Source organism: Falco naumanni, chromosome W (assembly GCF_017639655.2).
Source record: "Falco naumanni isolate bFalNau1 chromosome W, bFalNau1.pat, whole genome shotgun sequence".
Lineage (NCBI taxonomy): Eukaryota > Metazoa > Chordata > Aves > Falconiformes > Falconidae > Falco > Falco naumanni.
Genome location: NC_054079.1, coordinates 16745787 through 16763843, shown reverse-complemented (window position 1 = coordinate 16763843; position 18057 = coordinate 16745787). Strand labels below are relative to the sequence as shown.

The window sequence follows — 18057 nt, the reverse complement described above, 5'->3', positions numbered from 1 at the left end:
TCTACCACATTTAATATTGAATGACCCGATATTTACAAAATGTTTCTGCTCAAATCAAATTTTGTTTCATCTTTGGAAAGAATGGCATCTGGATTCAAACTTCTGTTAAGCTACAAAGCCGGAAAGCCATAATAACTGAAAATTTTGACAGGGACAAACTTGTCTGGTCTGAATAAGTGCAAAATGGTAGGAGGAAGGAAGAGACCACCAGCTGGCTGTCGTTCAGAGTGCAGCCCACCTCTCCTGCAATTACTGAACCCTACAAGCGATCCCACTGATGTCAATTTGACAAATTTCAGAATAAGGGGGCCATTCATTCCAAATAATGAATATTGAAACCCGGCCATCAGTTTGTGAACAAGTTTTCACATGTCTATCATGAGGAACCTCAATAAAGAGTGTTCTTGTGATGGTGTCACTTAAGAACAAAAACATGCAATGAATAGCACATTTTCTGTAATTATCGCACATCCAGGCAGCTACAGTACGAGACCAAAGGTTGTATACATTTAGCCAGCAAGGAAGTGCAATATTCTTTAAGAAAGGCATTGCCTGGAGTGGATTTTTATAAAGAAACGGAATTCATGAATAAATAAACCAAGTGGGAGTAAGTCAGGCTAGGGCATTAACAGCTCCTAGTGCAGTGGATGCCTGATCTTGTTTGATGTTTTTTTCTAGAAATAACAAATACAAAAACATTAATGTTGTATCATTGTCAGCCATGTCAAGGACTCTGTGTCCAGGAACCCTGATATGCAACAGTACAGTTCAAATCAACCAGATGTTAACACATTCTTTTATTTCCATCAGTTAATGTACATATTGACTGACCTGATCTGAGTCTTTTTGAGCATTTTTCCCTTTTCTGCAACCACAACTCATAAGCAGTTTTGCATCTCCAATGAATTTTCCCTATAAAAGATAAGGCAAGAAAAACATCAGCACAATCTGAACCACTGAAGACCAAGAGGCTTGCATTTATGACCAGAAACAGGGGAAGAAAAGACATTAGAGAAGCCTGTGGGCTCATCCTGCATTGCTGGGAGATACCCTTCCACAGAGGTGTAGCTCCCAGGCTGCCAAGGAGAATTTCCCAAAGACTGATAACACAACATGAGGGATGTCACAGAGGCAGGGGCAGAAGGAAAGCAAGGCATGTAGAAAAACACAGTAGGAATATGGGCAAGCCAAGCTGAAAAGGAACAGGTTGTTTTAACCCAATGTTTTCATACACATACATGAACAGAAACAAATCTATCATGCTCAGAGAGTACATTTACCAACCTGGAGTGACTTGAGGCAAACCTCACACACCAGTATTTCTGTTCACCCTTACCAAGTTAGTGCTTACTTGCTTCTAGTGTAGCTAGATTTGGTGAAATAAAGTCTACAGGTGTGACTTGCTCTCATTAGGACAACTGGTCCATATAACCCCTGGCAAGCCCTTCCCAGGTATTCAACAGCCCACCCTCACCACCCAACACTGCTGGCACAGACCCTGCAATGTCAATAAAATGCTGGGGCCAACAGAGATTTACAAAGAAACAGGGTCACCTCACCCTCCTTTTATAAGTGGAGTGCAAACAGCTTCTTTTCATTGACAACCCATCAGACTGACCGAGCATGATCCCAGCAGCAAGGTCCCTCATGTTAAAGTAGTTCTTTTCTGGGGATTACTTGAGTCACTTTGGTTCTCCACCAAAGCATTTTTGGAGCTTATCAGATCTGAACATCTTGATAAATCACCATGGCAGAAAGGGGCTGGGATTGCAGGTTTGGTCAAAAAGCTCCTTGGGCTCAAACAGTAACACAGCCTGAGTCCCCACAAACCTGTTGCAATTACCTGCTTTCCCACAGATCCCACAAAGACATTGCCTTTTTTCAGACTTGCCGTCCACAGCTGAAAAATAAACTCTCAGCATCTGCTGGGTGACAGAGGGAGAATCTGCTGACATGCAGCCTTGAAGAGTCACAAGATTTCAGCTGGATGAATTTATACGGAAAAGGAGACCTCAATGTTAAAGTAGTTAATGAGTTTAGCCAAGTGGAAGCGCTCTGCCCTAAATGATGAGGAAGAGAAAGGGCACAATTAAAAGGAATTCCAGCCATCGCTCAATGACAGGGCACAGCAGAGAGATGACCCTTGGTGGCAGAAATTACAGACAGATAAACTTCTGGTCACCTCAGGAGAGGCTGCCAGGTCTGGTGACATCTCTTACTTGGTGACCCCAGCATCTCACAAGTCTCAGCAAGGTCAGATACTGTGCCAAAAAAATTTTGTTCTCCTCTTTCCAAAAGAGACGTTGGGAAAAAAAGACACTGAAAGGCAGTACCTGTACCTGATACCTAACCAAAAGGCCCAAGGTTGGGGCTGCTGATTGCAACCTGTCAAACTTTGAGGTTTTCAGAGGACTACTTCCACCTGGCATCCTCTACCTGTGACTCCCATCTATTAAAGCAGGGGCCCTCAAACTTTTTAAACAAAGGGCTGGCGCGTGGATGCAGTGGCAGGCAGTCATCTGTGGCTGCTTGGTTCCCCCCCCCCAACCCCTGGCAGTGGGGGGGGGGGGGGTCTGTAAATACTGGGGGCTGGATTGAGGACCCTGGGGGGCTGTATCTGGCCCACAGGCTATAGTTTGAGGACCCCTGTATTAAAGGAATTTTCTCTTGCCCCATTACTACAGTCCTTCACCAACTGATCTGTAATCTCTTGAATTCTAAAATCTTTCCCCAGAAAGAAGTGCTTGAATTAAAATTTAAAGCAATTGTATTAAATAATTACATTAGAGAGAATAAACTGAGGTACAGAGAAGGACTTGTCTGTCTAACCAAAGGAGACTTTCTAGACACCCCACAGTACATGAGACAAGTTAGAGATACAAAAGGACCTAAGGGAGACCCACACATTTCCTAACAGGCAGCTGACTGACAGCCAGGATACATTATGGTGCCTATAGCAGCAACATACTGTGTTTAGGAAATTCCTGTGTTTAGGAAACTGCATCCATACAAGACTTGCTGATAGTCAATTTGTCCCAGTATCCACTGCAAAGTCATTATGCTGAAAAAGATACTCCAGCCCTTTTTACACCACAAACCAAGGAAAATCTCCCAATTTTAGACCCTTCTTTGGCTTCTAGGATATACTGGTCCTGCAACCTCAGCTCATGCCAAACCATGGCCAGGTTCCGTCCAGATGGAAGTATCACCAACTTTCTTTAACAGAGAAATTGCAAGGTGTTGTCCATAATCACCTGCAAATCAAGAGCAGAGGGGAAATACAAACACAAAACTTGATAGTTTTTTTTCTTTTTCCCTCTGCAAAGCCATCACCCCAGCCAGCTAGTTCATGTTAAAACTAGAGCCTGCTTTCTCTACAGCAGATTCAGCTAGTGAGTTGGTGTGTTTTGCCTAGCCTCTGTTAGAAACATCCTTTTTCTTCTTGTACAGTCAGAAGATCTTGATGATTAAAGCAACACTTCCATGAAATGGATTTTCATCACAAAGTGCTGCATTGCCTATACCTGAAGCTAGATCTCCTACCAGGCAAGTAAAAGACACAAACCCTGCATGTCAGCCAGGCTCCCCTTCCAGGCTTGCCTACAGGGGTTGTTTCACTAGGTGCAAATCATATAGCTGTTGGGCTACAGAGAGACCAACTCTATAGCTCTGTAGTTAGTGTCTTCTCCTAGATTGCAGAAACCAATGAGTTAAATTTTTAGGTTATTTTGAGGTTGAAGACTCCATCTCAGCTTTTTAATCACATTTTAAAAGGTCAGTATTTTGAGAATGAAGGGAGAACAGAGGACAGTACAAGAATGCAGGGGCTCTACCATCCCCTTAAAAAAGCAAACTGAAGCAATGCACGAGATGAATAATCCCATCTCCTTTTCCAACTGCAGATGTACCTCTCCCAACGTACATTACCTGAAATAGCTACTACCTCCACCTCTTTTTTAGGAAAGCTTATTATGAGAAGATGCTTAATTTGGGAATAGGTGTCTAACATTAGGCAGCTATGTTGAAAGGAAAAAAAAAAAAAGCATACGGACATTTGCAACCAGTCGCAACTCCGCTCAAGAGCAGATGGAGGCCTTGTCATTCAGGGGTTTCCTCGCATACACCAAGCAGTTCAGTGGGAATAGGGAAAAGGGGCTCCTGTTTGGATGCTTCTGTCTGGAACCAGATTAGAAGAAAGCACGCTTTTCCACAGCACACGCCTTGTGTTACATTAAACATGCATATGCAACTTCAGCTTTTATTCAGTGATCTGAAACAGAGCCCTCCAGGGTGCTAAGGGTCAGTGAGTTTTTGTTTGTTTATCTGTATGTTATTTTACAGTTTCTAGTGCCCAAAGAGTTTGTTAAGAAATTAAAACACCTCACTGGGACTATCCTGCCGTGGTTGTTGCCTCCTAATGTATCCCTCCCTCCTTCATTCAGCAGCACTTGATGCTTACAGGGGAGGGGGAGGAAAACACTGCAGAGAGAGGAGCCTCGTCTCACTGGGTACTATGGACGTACAGTCTTAATTTATGGAGCATCATTGCCATGTTTCATGGCCTTTTAATAACAGGATTGGGGAGGAGCACAGTGATCTTGAAAGCTCACAGATGTACTGCTACTAAATGACACTGTGCTGCCTGCTCTTGATGCTGTGCTCTGGTTTAGAAGTGAGGAGGCACAAGGATTTCCAACCGAGGAGCTCGCTGGCTCCCACCCATCGTCAGACATCCCCCTTCCCAAGGCAAAGAGCAAGAAAGCTCATTGGCGAGCACTGAAATATACATATATATGTCCCATTATCCCGCCTCTTATATGAAGTCACTGGCCTCTCCCCTCTCCTTGCACCACGAGCTCCAGTAGTTGGCCAAAGTTTGCAGAAAAAAGGAGAAAAATAATAGTAGTAACAGGCTTAATGATCTCAGCTGCACGAGTGACAGGAGCTGATCGGTTGCCAGTTTTAACAGCCTGTGGTTGAGAAACACTAAACTGCATCACCCAGAAGTCAAATGAGGGCTGGTCACAACTTGCTTCACGCCAGCGGCTCAGGGGGAAGGCACAGGGGCACGCTCAAATCGCCGAGCCCCGGTGCAACCACGTTGCCCAGAGCTGCCAGCCCCATTTAAAGGAGTCAGACGTGATGCACATGGCACCAGCAGGCCTCCATGGAGCTGCCAGGCTCAGCCCCGGAGGAGCTGGCTGGGATTAACCAGAGGATTCCATCTTCCTCCCGCTCTCCCAAGTCTGCAGCTGGAAAGATCTGCTCAAGAGGCAGGTTCGGCTCAGCAGCACCATGCCATGCACCTTGTGGCCACGGGCAGGTCCAGCTGGGCTCTGACCTGCTCAGTTCTCATCAGCCTTCCTTGGTTTTGCGCCATGGCCATCAAAAATACTGGCAGTAGCCTCACCCCCAAGGCACTGGTGCAACCCATCTCCACTTGACCACTGGAAGGTCTCACTGGCCAAACTTGGCCTTGGCTCAGCTGTTCACACTCTCTCCATCTCTCCTGCCTTGCAATACCCTCAAAATGTCTTTCATCAACAGACAAAAACATGAGGTGCAGAAAGGATAACTGAGTCTTGGCCCATGGCAACTTGGGGAAGAGCACAGCTTCCAGCACAGCCTTTCTGAGGCTTTTATCAGCATTTCAGCTCTTCACAGAGGAGTACTTTTCTGAAAGAGCTTTGTGATGCTGAGCAGTGCTTCACAGCCTCTTCCCATTTCTTCCTCTCCTTACACCACCAAAACAGCTCTCCAGCATGATATCCACATAAACACAGCGATCGTACCAGCTCAGGAGTAACAAGTATGTAGGGAGATGATGCCGTCCTTCTCTGCCTCCTTCTCCATCCATCCAATTATCCCAACATTTCCAGGACCGGAGAGCACCTCTGCAGCCACTTCCCCTGACATCCTGCACCAGGCAGGCCGTGCAATTCAGTCTGCTGTCCTGCCACTGAGCTTAATAGTAATTTTTAAATAAAATCATAACTGCTTTTTACTACGAGCTACTTAGTAACAAGACAAGAGGAACACAGTGGGGTTTTTTTGTTTGGGTTGTTGGTTTGTTGTTTTTTTTCCTTAGGGCCATGGTTCAGTTTCTCACCAAGAAGAAAACATGTTTACAACACTGCAACAGTGAACCCTAAAAAAAATCCCCACAAGTGCATAAATGATGTTGGGAAGAACAACGTATTTGATGTTTATGTTTTTTACACTATTCTGTCAGGGTGATCCACACATCTTGAAGAACCGGTGCCCAAGTGCCTACAGCGGTAGAGTGGGAGAAGAGAAGGGGGGAAACGAAGGGAAACAAGAATTGAATCCAAGGTGGATGCAAGCGGCAGTACAACAGACAGCTGGTGTTTGGGTGGTGGTAAATCACCCTGAAATGAGCCTCTTCCCTCAGCTCAATGAGGCCTAAACAACAAAGGAAGGCACAGCTTGCAGCCGGACAGCCTGCTAGCCAACCACAGACACACATGACAGCTTCATTCAGGAGCCCGGAGTCAATACAAAAGCTTCGAAATCAATCCGACATCCTGCGACCTCAAACAATGCACCAAATCTTCTCAGAATTGGAGCCCCAAATGAGGGGGAGCAGCATTCAAGGGAGATCAAACCGCAGGGCTGGCTTTGAAAGGGACTAAAAAGGAGAAGAATGTTCCCAGTTTATTAATGGCGAGGTCTGGCCTGGCCGGCTGCAGCCCAACCACCATAGGTTACTTTCATTAAAGGGCAGCGCTTTGCACGTATTATGCAGAGTGCCCAGAGAGTATGTGTGTGCGTGTGTGCGCCAGCGTGCCCCTCACTCGCTAGAGATCAGGATGTGCCTTTCTGCTTAGGACTGTTGTCTCCATCAGAAATTCCTCCTGTGTGAACTGCAAATGGGTTTTTTTCCCACTTGAGTGACTGTATGGGCACAGACGTGTGCATGCCCTCACACATACACACGCTCTCTCTCATCCCTGAGCCTGAAAAGCATAAAGGAACTCAGACAGCTTCTTTCCAAGGAAAAAAAATAAAAAGAATGAAAAAAGCCAAGTGTTTCACATCCCCTTCCCTCCTGGCCATACTTTCAGCTCACACACACACACACAATCTATTACAAAAGGCTGAAGCATTATGTGATTGCCACTGCTGCTGATGGAGTTGATTGCTCCATAAACCCTTGCCCGCTCCTCCATGTCATAAAGAACCTGGTCCCACAGTGCAACAAACCCACAAAGAGGAGAAAAAGAAAAAAAAGTGCTTCCGTCCCAGGAGCTGCCCCCTCCGGTTAGGATTGCCCCCTCTGGGGTAGTTTCACCTGCAGCATCTGTCTTGCAGCATGGCACACAAATGGCACCCTTCCCCCTACAGCAACAACAAGGCCAAGCAAATTCTTTTTATCAGCCCCCTTTGAAAGCAGGTGGAGAAGTAGAATATAGACACACACGCACAGAAAAAAAAGATAAATACCATTTGCAAAAGTACTGATTGGATTTGCCTGTCCTAATTACCTTCTTTTCAGCTGCCACATGTTTGAAAGAGTTGGACCTTGCAAGTTTTCTCCTCCTCAGCTGCACAGACCAAGATGGGTCGCTCGCTAGATGAGGGCAGTCTTGAAAAATGCTTCTTTTTTTGTGTTGAAATGGGAGCAGATGAAGAGAAAGGGTGGAATTTTTCAAAGTCATCTATGGATTTTGATACACATGTTGCATGCCTTTTCACTGAAGACTTGTAAAAGTCTAATCACCTTTGCTTTTAAAGTGTCACACTGATCTTATGTTCAGAATGGATACAGCTGTGGGAGCTAGTAACCTATCCCACATTTGGAGAAACTTAGGTACACGGAAACAGAAAACAATAAATATTCCTTAGGACGCAGCAATTCCAACACGCTTTATTCTCAAAAGTTGGGGAAATTAGCATTAAGTCTCCCCCCCAAAAAATCATGCTTTACTTAACCTTTACTTCACTAATCTATACTATTATTGCCACAACTCTGGAGTCCTTTAAGACCATGAGCATGATCCCTGTTCTTCTCCTCTGAGAAGACAGTTCTGGTTTTACCTTGTGGTAACATTATAGAGATGCCAGAGGGCAACTGGGAAAAGACAAGTGTAGCAAATTCAACAAGCTTTTCCTCCAGCACAGGGTAGGATAGAAGATCCACTGGACATGCAAGACAAGATAAGGTGATATCTGAAATCCAGGCAAGAAGACCAGAGAAGTCCCTGCCTGGTTTATCAACACTAAAAAATAAAAGCCTCTCAATTACCATTTGTAAAAAGAGGAAAACTGCAGCCAGGCTGGGTGAGTGCCTGAAGATGTGGTAGATGAGTGGTAGGAAATGATGGAGGGCTGCAACCATTCCTAGCACTGCAGATGAAAGACAGTCTGCAGGGATCAGATGGAGAAAGAGTCAAGGTTAAGTTTGCTGGAAGGTTAATAAGGTTGAAATCTTTCATTTTAAAAGATGTTTTTCTTTGCACTGAAATAGCACATTTTGTTTCAGATATCTAGTGAGCACAAATGTATGTTTTTAAAATTGTGGGAAACCAAGCTCTTATTTGGATGGGTTGCCTTTTTTTTTGTCTTTTTTTTTTTTTGCTTGCCTGCTATTTGAATAATTTAACAATATATCTTAAATATTTCACCAATAAATCACAGGCTTGTGTTTCAATTTCATGTTAAAACTAATCAGTGGAGGAATGCCTGAGCTGGAAGTTAAAATTCTGCTCCACCAAGCCAGCGGTGCATAATCATTTCTCCGCAGACTCTCTTGTGAATAAAAACTTCTCTGCAGAATTAATGTCATATAAAAAGTTCTTTGTGCAGGCACAGAGCACAACCGCGGTTGGCAGGATCGTCTGCATCCTGCCAACGGGGCTCAAGATTTCCAGAGCTAATTGGTTTGTAGAGTTTTCCCACCCTGCTGAGCACAAGCATGGAGCTCACAGCTGAATCCCATCCACGGGTACGTCAAGCCAGAGTCTCCCTTTGCCGGTCAGGATGCTGATGATATTCACAAAGATCCAAATGGTCCACATGGGTGATGACTGTATTGGGATTCCATGCTCATTCCCATCAAAGAGGAGCAAACAGAAAAAAATTTTAATGTTGTTGGACAAAATGAGAGATTTTTAAAAATGCCTCTGGGGTGAAGGAGATGTGAGCCTGTACCAGAGAAGCCCAAATCTTATTGACCATCAACAGGAATAAAATTAATCAAGTTCCTAAATTGTGTAGGCATTTTTAACTAAATTTCAATGACATTCTGATGCAAAATCAACACATTTATAAAAACTAAGAGAAGTACACCTACCCCTCTTCACTGTCCCCCAAAGTCCCAGTTCATCAAAATGAAGCCAGAAAGCCTCACATATATATAAATTAGTGCAATTAACTAATTTTGCCCCTAAGTCATTGGGACACATTCAAGGTAAGCCTCACTTTGGTCTCAATTAGCAAAATCCAAAATGCATGAAGGATGAGAATAGATAGCAAGAATTTGATAGCTAACATATTGAATGAAAAAAGCAAAACAGAAGAGAGAAAAATGAATGCCTAAAGGGAAGGGAAGGAGAAAGAGGAATAGCTGTAAACTACATTATTACCAAGCTGCCTCTCATTTTGTTTTGTGCCAACTTTTTGCTTAGTTTTGTAAAATAACTTAAAAAGTCATGTCTTTTGCTTCAAAGAAGTCTACAGCAGATGATCTTACATTGGTAACCCATAGTAAAATATGAGCAAAACATACACAATCATATGCATAGATAAAAATCATCTTGGGTGACATGATTCCTCTTCTGCAGCTGGCCAAACATCTCCACATCCCAGCTCCTAAGACTGGCTGAAGCTTGCCCGGGGGGGAGGGTGGGTGAGGTGGAAATCAGAGACACATCCTCCTCATTTTAGGACATCTCCATCTTTCCTCCCCATGTGCAGCCAACAAGACTTCCTGCACAAACTGACACGGAAACAACTAATTTACTGCTCTGTGTCAGGAATGTAGCCAGGGTTTTGGTCCCCTGCACCCCAGACTCCCTCGGCTGTGCTGCTTCATCCCCAAAAGGGTCGCCCCTTCCTTCTGCCCCTCCCCTCTAACATGCTCTTCTGCTTTTGTAATTTATCTCCCTGCAAGCTACTTCCCAACAGGAGTTGAAATTAAACAGGCTGCCCATATGCCATGGCTCACTTGTTGTCTGTTCCCCTCACTGCCATCTGGCCTATTTGCTCAGCCAAAGAGCCAAAGGGGAAAGAAAAAATAGGGGGGGGGGGGGGGGGGGGAGAAGAAAGAAAAAGGCGGGGGGGGGGGGGAGAAAGTGGGGGGAGAAGGAGAAGAAGAAGGATAAAGCCAGACACAATGAGGACGAGGAGGGAGGTGATGATGCTGTCTTTTGCATCTGCTCCTTGGCCAGGCTCCCAGATATATCAGTAATGGAGAGCAGCAGAACCAGTGACAATTAACCCAAACACAGTCCTGTTTATTTAACCTGTTCAGAGAGATCAGCTCATGTGCTACTTCCCTGGCAAGGAGGCACCACACTCCAGCAAGGAGCTTCCCACTGAGAAACCTCCAGCCAGAGGAGGCAAAGGGAGATCCTTATCTCCTGAACTGAGCTGGAGAAAAAACCCCGGATTCTTCCGAGCATGACGCCTGTGCTGCTGCTGGGCTGAGGTTTTCCTTAACTTTCCAAATCACCTTCGTTTTTATATAGCAACACAGGCAGCAGAGCAAGGAGAGCTGTGACTGGGTGTGGGGGAAGTTGCAGGTCTGCCCTGGTCTTGATGCACACTAATTTCTAAAGCTCCTGATGCTGCAAAACCAGAAGAGGGAGGGGGAGTGGAGAGAAAAGGAAAAAAAAAAAACAAGAAAAAAAAAAAACACAGAAGAGAAAAAGCAAAATCATCCCAAAACACCTTGTTATTTCCACACTGCATCTATAAACACAGAAAAGTTTTCAGCCCTGCAAGATGCTGAGTGCAGAATTGTTATTTTCAAAAAAAGGAAAAAGAAAAGAGAATAGCTCAATAAACCACATGGCTCCCCATCGCTAAGCATTTGTGCCAGGGAGGGGAAGAAGTCTGGGAGCAGACCTGTGGGAATAACAGAAGTTAGGTTTGTTTTTCAAGCTGCAATGAAAACTTCAAGATTTTAAAAAAAAACAAAACCAAAAAAAAAGAGATTAACCTGAAAAATAGTTTTTCTAAAAAGGACAGTTACTAAGCCATTTACACAGCAGAATGAAACTGCTTTTTCAACACCTTTTACCACTTTTTCTTTCTTTTATTTTTAATTTGCAATGAGGCACTGTGTACACGTGCAAAGGCTGGTGCATACACTGATAAGGAATTTAATTGCGTTCCAGTCCTCCTACCTGGTTTTGCACATCTTTTCCTCCAAGAAACGGGAGCAGGATTCAGCTCCTATTTGTCTGCAGAATGCAAACTGCAAATAGCGCAGAAGCGTGTGCGTGAAAACACATGCCTGATGCTGAGATAGGTATCACCAGCCATACGGTTGGGTCATCTCAAGGCAGACACGGCTGAGCCATGAGACAGCAATAATTACCCATTAAAGCTACATGAGATCATGGTGGGGAAGCCCCTGTGGGGAGACGCAGCCGGGGAGAAAGAGTAGAGCTCCTCCTTCCAAAGCAGCTGGGGTTGTGTGTGGGCACAGAGAAGCCCCAAATGCTTTCCAGAAGGAAAAGTGTTGTTGCACAGACCATTAGGGAAAGAGCCCTTCCATTAGCTATGTTGCTCCACCCGAGTCCTTCACAGACACAGAGGAGGAAGGGTGATCCTGCCTGAAGATGGGACCTTCTGATTCACAGTCGTGTTTTCCCACTGCAGCCTGGCTCTGCAACAGAGCAAAACTGAGCAGGTTGAATGCTTTCACACATGATCATTCCTCTGCTCCATCCACTGTGCAATCACCAAGCAAAATGAGTGGTCCAGGCAGCCCGCTTTGCAGCCTCCAGAAAGGAAGAAACACTTTGTGAATGCAAAATACTTGGTGGCAGTGGAAACAGAAACCAGAAGTTCACCTAAGACCAAAACACAGCATGTTTCTGACTGTAATGCTGCTGCAGTAACTTTGCAGCAGGGCCTCCAGCTTTGGGAACTGTTAACAGCAGCAGCAGCAACAACAACAACAACAACAGCCAGAGAGAAGTCCTCTGCGAGGAGATGAATTCCACCACAAGTTTCGGCTGACATCGCCAGCCCATCCATGTGGTTTAAACTCTTGTGGTTTATGATCTCACCACGAAGCACCTCCGTGGAGTCGCTCCCTCCTCTCTTACTGCAGCCCATCCATTATCTTCTACCTAATTGCTTCCATAGTGCCACTGCAACAGAGATATTTCCTACAGCTGAACATTTGTATTCCCAAGAGTTGGCACCTGCCGGGTCAAGTTCCTCAGTCTTTACATTTGATGTTACTCCAATGGGAAGATGTTCCAGTGAACAGAAAAGCACACAGAGCCAGCAGTCATCCGATTCCTCCATTCGGATTTTCTTTTAAACAAAAGGGGACTTGCTAAAGATCACCTTACATTATTCTATGGAAATAGGAGGGAAGGAAAGGGGACTGGTGTCGAGCGCTATCTGTCCGATACACCATTGAATCAGAATTCCCCAGTCAGGGATAACAATGAACTGCAATAAAGTCAACAGGAAGGGGGTGCAGTATGGAAAACTGGGAAGAGGTGTGGAAGGGTGTGGGGATTTTTGTGTTTTTGTTTTGAGATGTGGGAGCTGGGAGTGATCAACACTGAGCTAATGGCATCCAACCTGACTCCTGAACACTGCACACCCCTCTGGGGTCTCAGCTTCCCACAAAACCAACCAACTCATCCTGTGAAGAGAATGAGGGTGTTCTCCGTTGTGCAGCTGGCAGTGAAAGCCCCAGGAGATCCCCCAATGTGCCCACTCTCAGGATGGCATCTGCAGCAGGTCAAGGAGCAACAGGTACCATCTTTCACATCTCTGACTGGGGCTTTTAAGCACCAAGCCACTCCAGAAACACACCATTTAATGTTTCCACTCTCTGTAGTGAGGTTCCAAAATGCTTTGCATCTGCATGTTGGGCTAAGAGGAGATGCTGTTCTGTCATGGCTACACTACTAGTGTGACACTGGGAAATTTTGGGGTCCCTGACTTGCTTCCACTCTGCAATTGTTTTGTATTTGGAAAGTCCCTTTAACTCTCTGTGATTTTTTTCTGTTCTCCCATGTTTAAGGGTAATAAATCTTTTTATTATAGGACTTCTCCAATGGGCCTGAGAGAAGTTTTTCAAACCAATATTAGGATCACCTCTAATCTAGCACATGTCAGGTGTTCAGCTGAGACTCCTTAAGTTATGCCAACAGAACCCAAACCCTCCAAAAGCTCTCCCATCCAAATACAGGACTAATCCAGGCATACTGGATCTGTCAAGATCCAGATAATTCAACCTCCAGCAGGTAAAAAAACACTAGCAATGAAACTCAAGGGATTGTGTTTGCTGATCTTGGCCTCACAAGGACCAAAGGACTTTTGTTACCCCTAAAGAAGAGCTTCCTCAGTGCCATATCATGCCTAACCATGCTGGCAGGAGGGGGAACACACTCACGGACTATTCCTGTGACATGTTGCCACTCCTTGGCCAAGGGAACCCAACCACATCACTAGTATGAAGAGTCAAAGACGTGAGAGCAGCCTGAAGGCCTGAGCCCCTCCACCCTGGGAGTCCCACATCTCCCAGCCGTGAAACAGATGGGTGTTGGTGCAAGGCCGCAACGCTTGTCTTAGCTGATAGTTCTCAGTAGGTTATTGTTGGTAGAAGGGCTCGCCGGAGTCAAGAAGACGCTCAATATGAGTTATGCATCTTGCCCAACTTTATTAGTTTCTAACACTATTTATATAGAACCGATACACATGCATATTTGTAAAGTAGAAATATAATTGGTTAGTAGTCTCTAAACACGCGCGGTTCTCACACCCCTAATTACCATGACTAAAATAAGCATTCTATCCATGTAGCTAATTGTGTTGCTGTCCTTCAGCCTTGTAGTTTGTTACTCCCTATTTTCCCATACCGGTCCCTATCTTTCTTGGCCCTGCACCTGCTTTCCCAGCAGCTGTAGCTTGTTACAGCCACAGCCTGTTGGCACAACATCATTACTTGGTCTCAGGATTCAAGAATAGCTCAAGGCTACCTTTCTTGTTATCTTCAGCACAGCAACTTCAGCACAATTCTGATTACAGGCCTATTCTAATACCAGGCCTGGATTGTGCAGATCTTCAGAGATTCTAAGGCCATGCTTCTGCAGCCATTCTTCTACAGGTTCTCACCCTTAAGGATGCTTTAAGGCCATCTGCCTTCCCCAGCTCCCCATATCGACTGTCTCAGCACCCAGAAATTCAGAAAAACCCCAAAGCTTTGAGCCTCGATGGGCTGCAAACCCACCATTTAAGACTGGGCCTAACCCTATGCCTTCACACTCCTGCAAGACCTAAAATTACAGGAATCGGAGCAGTAACAGGCAAATCAGTGGCAAGCATGAGGAGATCACCAGCAGCTGGCCAGGCAGCCTAATTTGCAGCAAAGGGGATAGAGCATGACCAAAAGCTCCTGAATTCCCAGCAGAGGCCAGGGGCAGCCCAGGTGGAACAGTGGGGGCAGAGATGTGCAGTGGTGGCCACAGCTCCTGCCTGGCTGAGCCAGCCTCCTCCCTAGCCTGCCCGGAGTTTTAAAAGCCTAAATCAAACCAGCAGGAGGCACTTGAACAGTTATAAATCTTCAGTTTGGATTTGGTTTAATAATGGTGTCAGTTAAAAAAAAAAAAAAAGCCCAATGATCTCTTCTATCTGGCCAAATGTGGCCAAAAAAAAAATAAAAATGCATGTTTATTTTCATTTAAATTCCCCGAAGGCAATATAGATTTTTCTGTGGATGTCTGAAGCCTGAAAAACACTCCAGTTTCTGCGCATTTTCATTCTTTGACAAAAGAATTACATCTTTGGGAACTGCAAGGATAACTTTCCTTTTGTTCAAAGTCTGAGGGAGATCTTTCCAACCAAACTTATCCAACTTCACCAAACTCTTCCTTTTCTTCAACTCCCACCCATGTTACTTCATCACCTTTTCAACATTTGATATTCAGCTTCACCTAAGCTCACTCATTGTATTTGCCTGAGGTTTAACAAGTAAAGTCAGCAGTGGAAAGATAAAAAATATTACAAACAAGCAAAGTGTCCTGTAGGAAATAGGAACAATCTGAGCTGCTATCCGGGTTGCAAAATGTTACAGCAATGGAGCAAGCAACTAAATAATAATAATAACAACAATAATAATAATAATAATGATGATGATGAAAAGTCACAATGTTGATAGCCCTTACTGTAAAATACCATCCCTCCTTTCAGCCCCAGATGCCAGGAACTACGATGCTTTGAACTGTTATCACCCATCCCTCCCACCCACTCATTTGAGAAGATAAAAATCAAGGTCTGGGCTGCTGAGTCAGATTACAAACACCTAAACAAGACATCTACCCAGACTTATTTTCAGTCACTTTGCTGAAACTCTGTCATGGGGCTGACAGGAGGTTCTTTTAACCTCTTCCAGAGAAATGAGCCACTGAGAACCAGAAACCACATGTGGGGCAGAAAAAAAATAAATAGTCTGCTTTGTGAATGGGGCAAATTACTAAACCTCTGGTCAGAAGCTGGTTCTTTTCAGCATAAAATCCTGAGCAACTGAGTAGACAACCCTGGCGAAATATTATGGCCTGGAGGGTAAAGCGCTAGCCTGAAAATTGTGAAATTTAAGTTTTTTGGAACTGCACTGTCATATATGAATAACCTGTGGCAACTCAGGTTACAGCTGTGAGCCTCAGTTTCCCCTGAAAACTGATATCTAAAGCGGTCTGGCTCTCCCCACAAAAAAAAAGCTCTACTTAAAGAGGTCAATATTATGGGTAATATTTTAGAAACTGAAACTTCAGAGGTGACCAGACTCATCAGTCCCCTAAGGGAAATTTTTATATTTTTGTTATGTGAAAAAGTACGATTTCTCACTCCAGGGTGAGCTCAACCTTCAGATCATTACAGCTGAAGACACCCTGGCACAGCTCAGGGTTTCCGTTTCTTTTGGGCTTCTTTAAGTCTCTTTTTCACTTTCAATTTCCTGTCTCACTCCTCCTGCCCTTTAATTTTTGGGGCTCCAAATTCAAACCAAAAGCAAAAGCATCACTGACTCAAGATCTTCTTGTACTTCTCTCGTTTTGACTAGAAACCACAACAGGCCAAAAATGAAACGACACTTAGATATCACTTTGGGTTTCAAAATGCTTTGTAGACCTTAGGAACTACCTCCTTTATCATATGAGATAGCATGTGATGTCATATCCCTTATTTGCAGAGAGGGACATCAAAACAGAGGAAGTTTAATGGCTTGATATTTTCATTTTAAGCACAAAATCCATGTTTTCAGTTCCTTGGATTGCATATTGGATGCCCCTGAGTTTTGAGGTCCAAACCCCTTTGGACTTGAAGCCCCAAACCTTCACACAAATGTGATGCAGCACATGCACTGAAGATATTTATAATTAAATAAAACCAAACCTCCCTTGCTGAACACAGAAGGGAGAAACTTCCCTTTGGGAGGTGAGCAGAGGATCACGGCTGAGAGCCATGGTCCTTGCTGCAAGACATGGTTTTGTGTCGGTCTCAGATCCGCTGGCCTCTCAACAACCCCAAGCCAAATAAACAACAAGGAGTTTAAAACTGATTTTGATTGACTCCTCATCCTCTTGCTCCGTTTTTTATGGCAGGGCTGCAAATGAGGGATCAGCTTTTCAGTGATTGCAGCTAGAGCTGTTAATGTTCACTCACTTCCTGCCCTGTGAGGAGCACAGAGGATGAGCGCTCACATCTTTCTCCTACTTTCAGCACCTGGGAATTATTCCCTATATCCTGCAATTTTGACCTCTTTTCCTTTCAGTGCCACTTGCACTCAGAAAGCAAAAATCCAGTCCCGGGGGAATGGACGGGATGTTTTACATCCCAGGACAACACTTTCAACACTGTGTTGGGACTGAAAAAGGAGGCAAGACAATCACCTGCTTGAGCGAGCTCTTTGGCCGAGGCAAACAAGTGTCACTTTGTTCTGACTTGTGCAAGCCAAGTAGAGACTGAGGGGGGCTATGGGAAGGTCAAGACAGCCCCATGATTTAAAGGCAAGTGGATGGTTTGGTGACTGAATGAGCCAGGGGCTTCACTTTCAGCTGATGTTGATAGCATTGCACAGAGGGAAGCACATTTAGTGCTTCAGTTTCCCCACTGTAAGGTGGTGACTGCGCTGCCTGCTCCCATCACAGGGCTCCCAATAAAGCACTCCTGAATCAAGGCACAAATCTGCAATGCCAAGCAACCAACGCATTAGCCATTTCATGGCCATACTGCTGGAAAACAGCTGTCCCTTGCTTTGCTCTGGGAACAGGAGCGTTGCCCAACCCTGTCACCCACTTTCCAGGGCCAGCTGTAAAGCAAGGCCAGCAGAAGGAGCCCAGGCAGACCTCAGCACACCTCACAGATGATCCACAAGGCAAGGCAATCTCTCTTCCCCTTTGCTTAACAACAGAAGTTTCGGACCTGCTGATGAGCGCTGGAGCTTTAACCAAGCCTGTATTTACTTAAAAAAAAAGCTCCTGCCTGCCTCTTGGGTATATTTAAGGAGCACGTAGGACTTCGACATCCCAAACACAATACTGCTTGCTGGCCACGAATAGACTATACCTCTGCCAAAACCTTCCTCCACTGCAGCTAGGGCATTCTCTAGAAAACATTTTATAAGCCAGTCTCTGAGTTTTATGACAGGAGCATATAGAAGTGAACATAAACTCTGCTGACCCTTGTGCTGCTTTTCAGCTCAAGGAACTGCCTCTTTTCACATCTTTCTTCCCCTTCTCCTCAACTCCTTAACTAACCACAGATTTTTAAGAAAGAAGGAAATAATGTTAAATGAAACCTTCTCAGTACATTATCGGCTTTAGCGGGAGCATTTGGGGAAGGGGG

General features: G+C 44.8%; 1 protein-coding gene across 1 annotated transcript in view; it reads right to left on the bottom strand.

The window, feature by feature from the left end:
• Nucleotides 1–18057, bottom strand: part of LOC121080420 (SET-binding protein-like) — a 63276-nt gene that overhangs the window by 11030 nt on the left and 34189 nt on the right. Inside the window, exon 3 of the mRNA XM_040578440.1 lies at nt 832–912. Within this exon, the coding sequence (XP_040434374.1) occupies nt 832–912 (81 nt within the window). The remainder of the gene's footprint in view (nt 1–831; nt 913–18057) is intronic.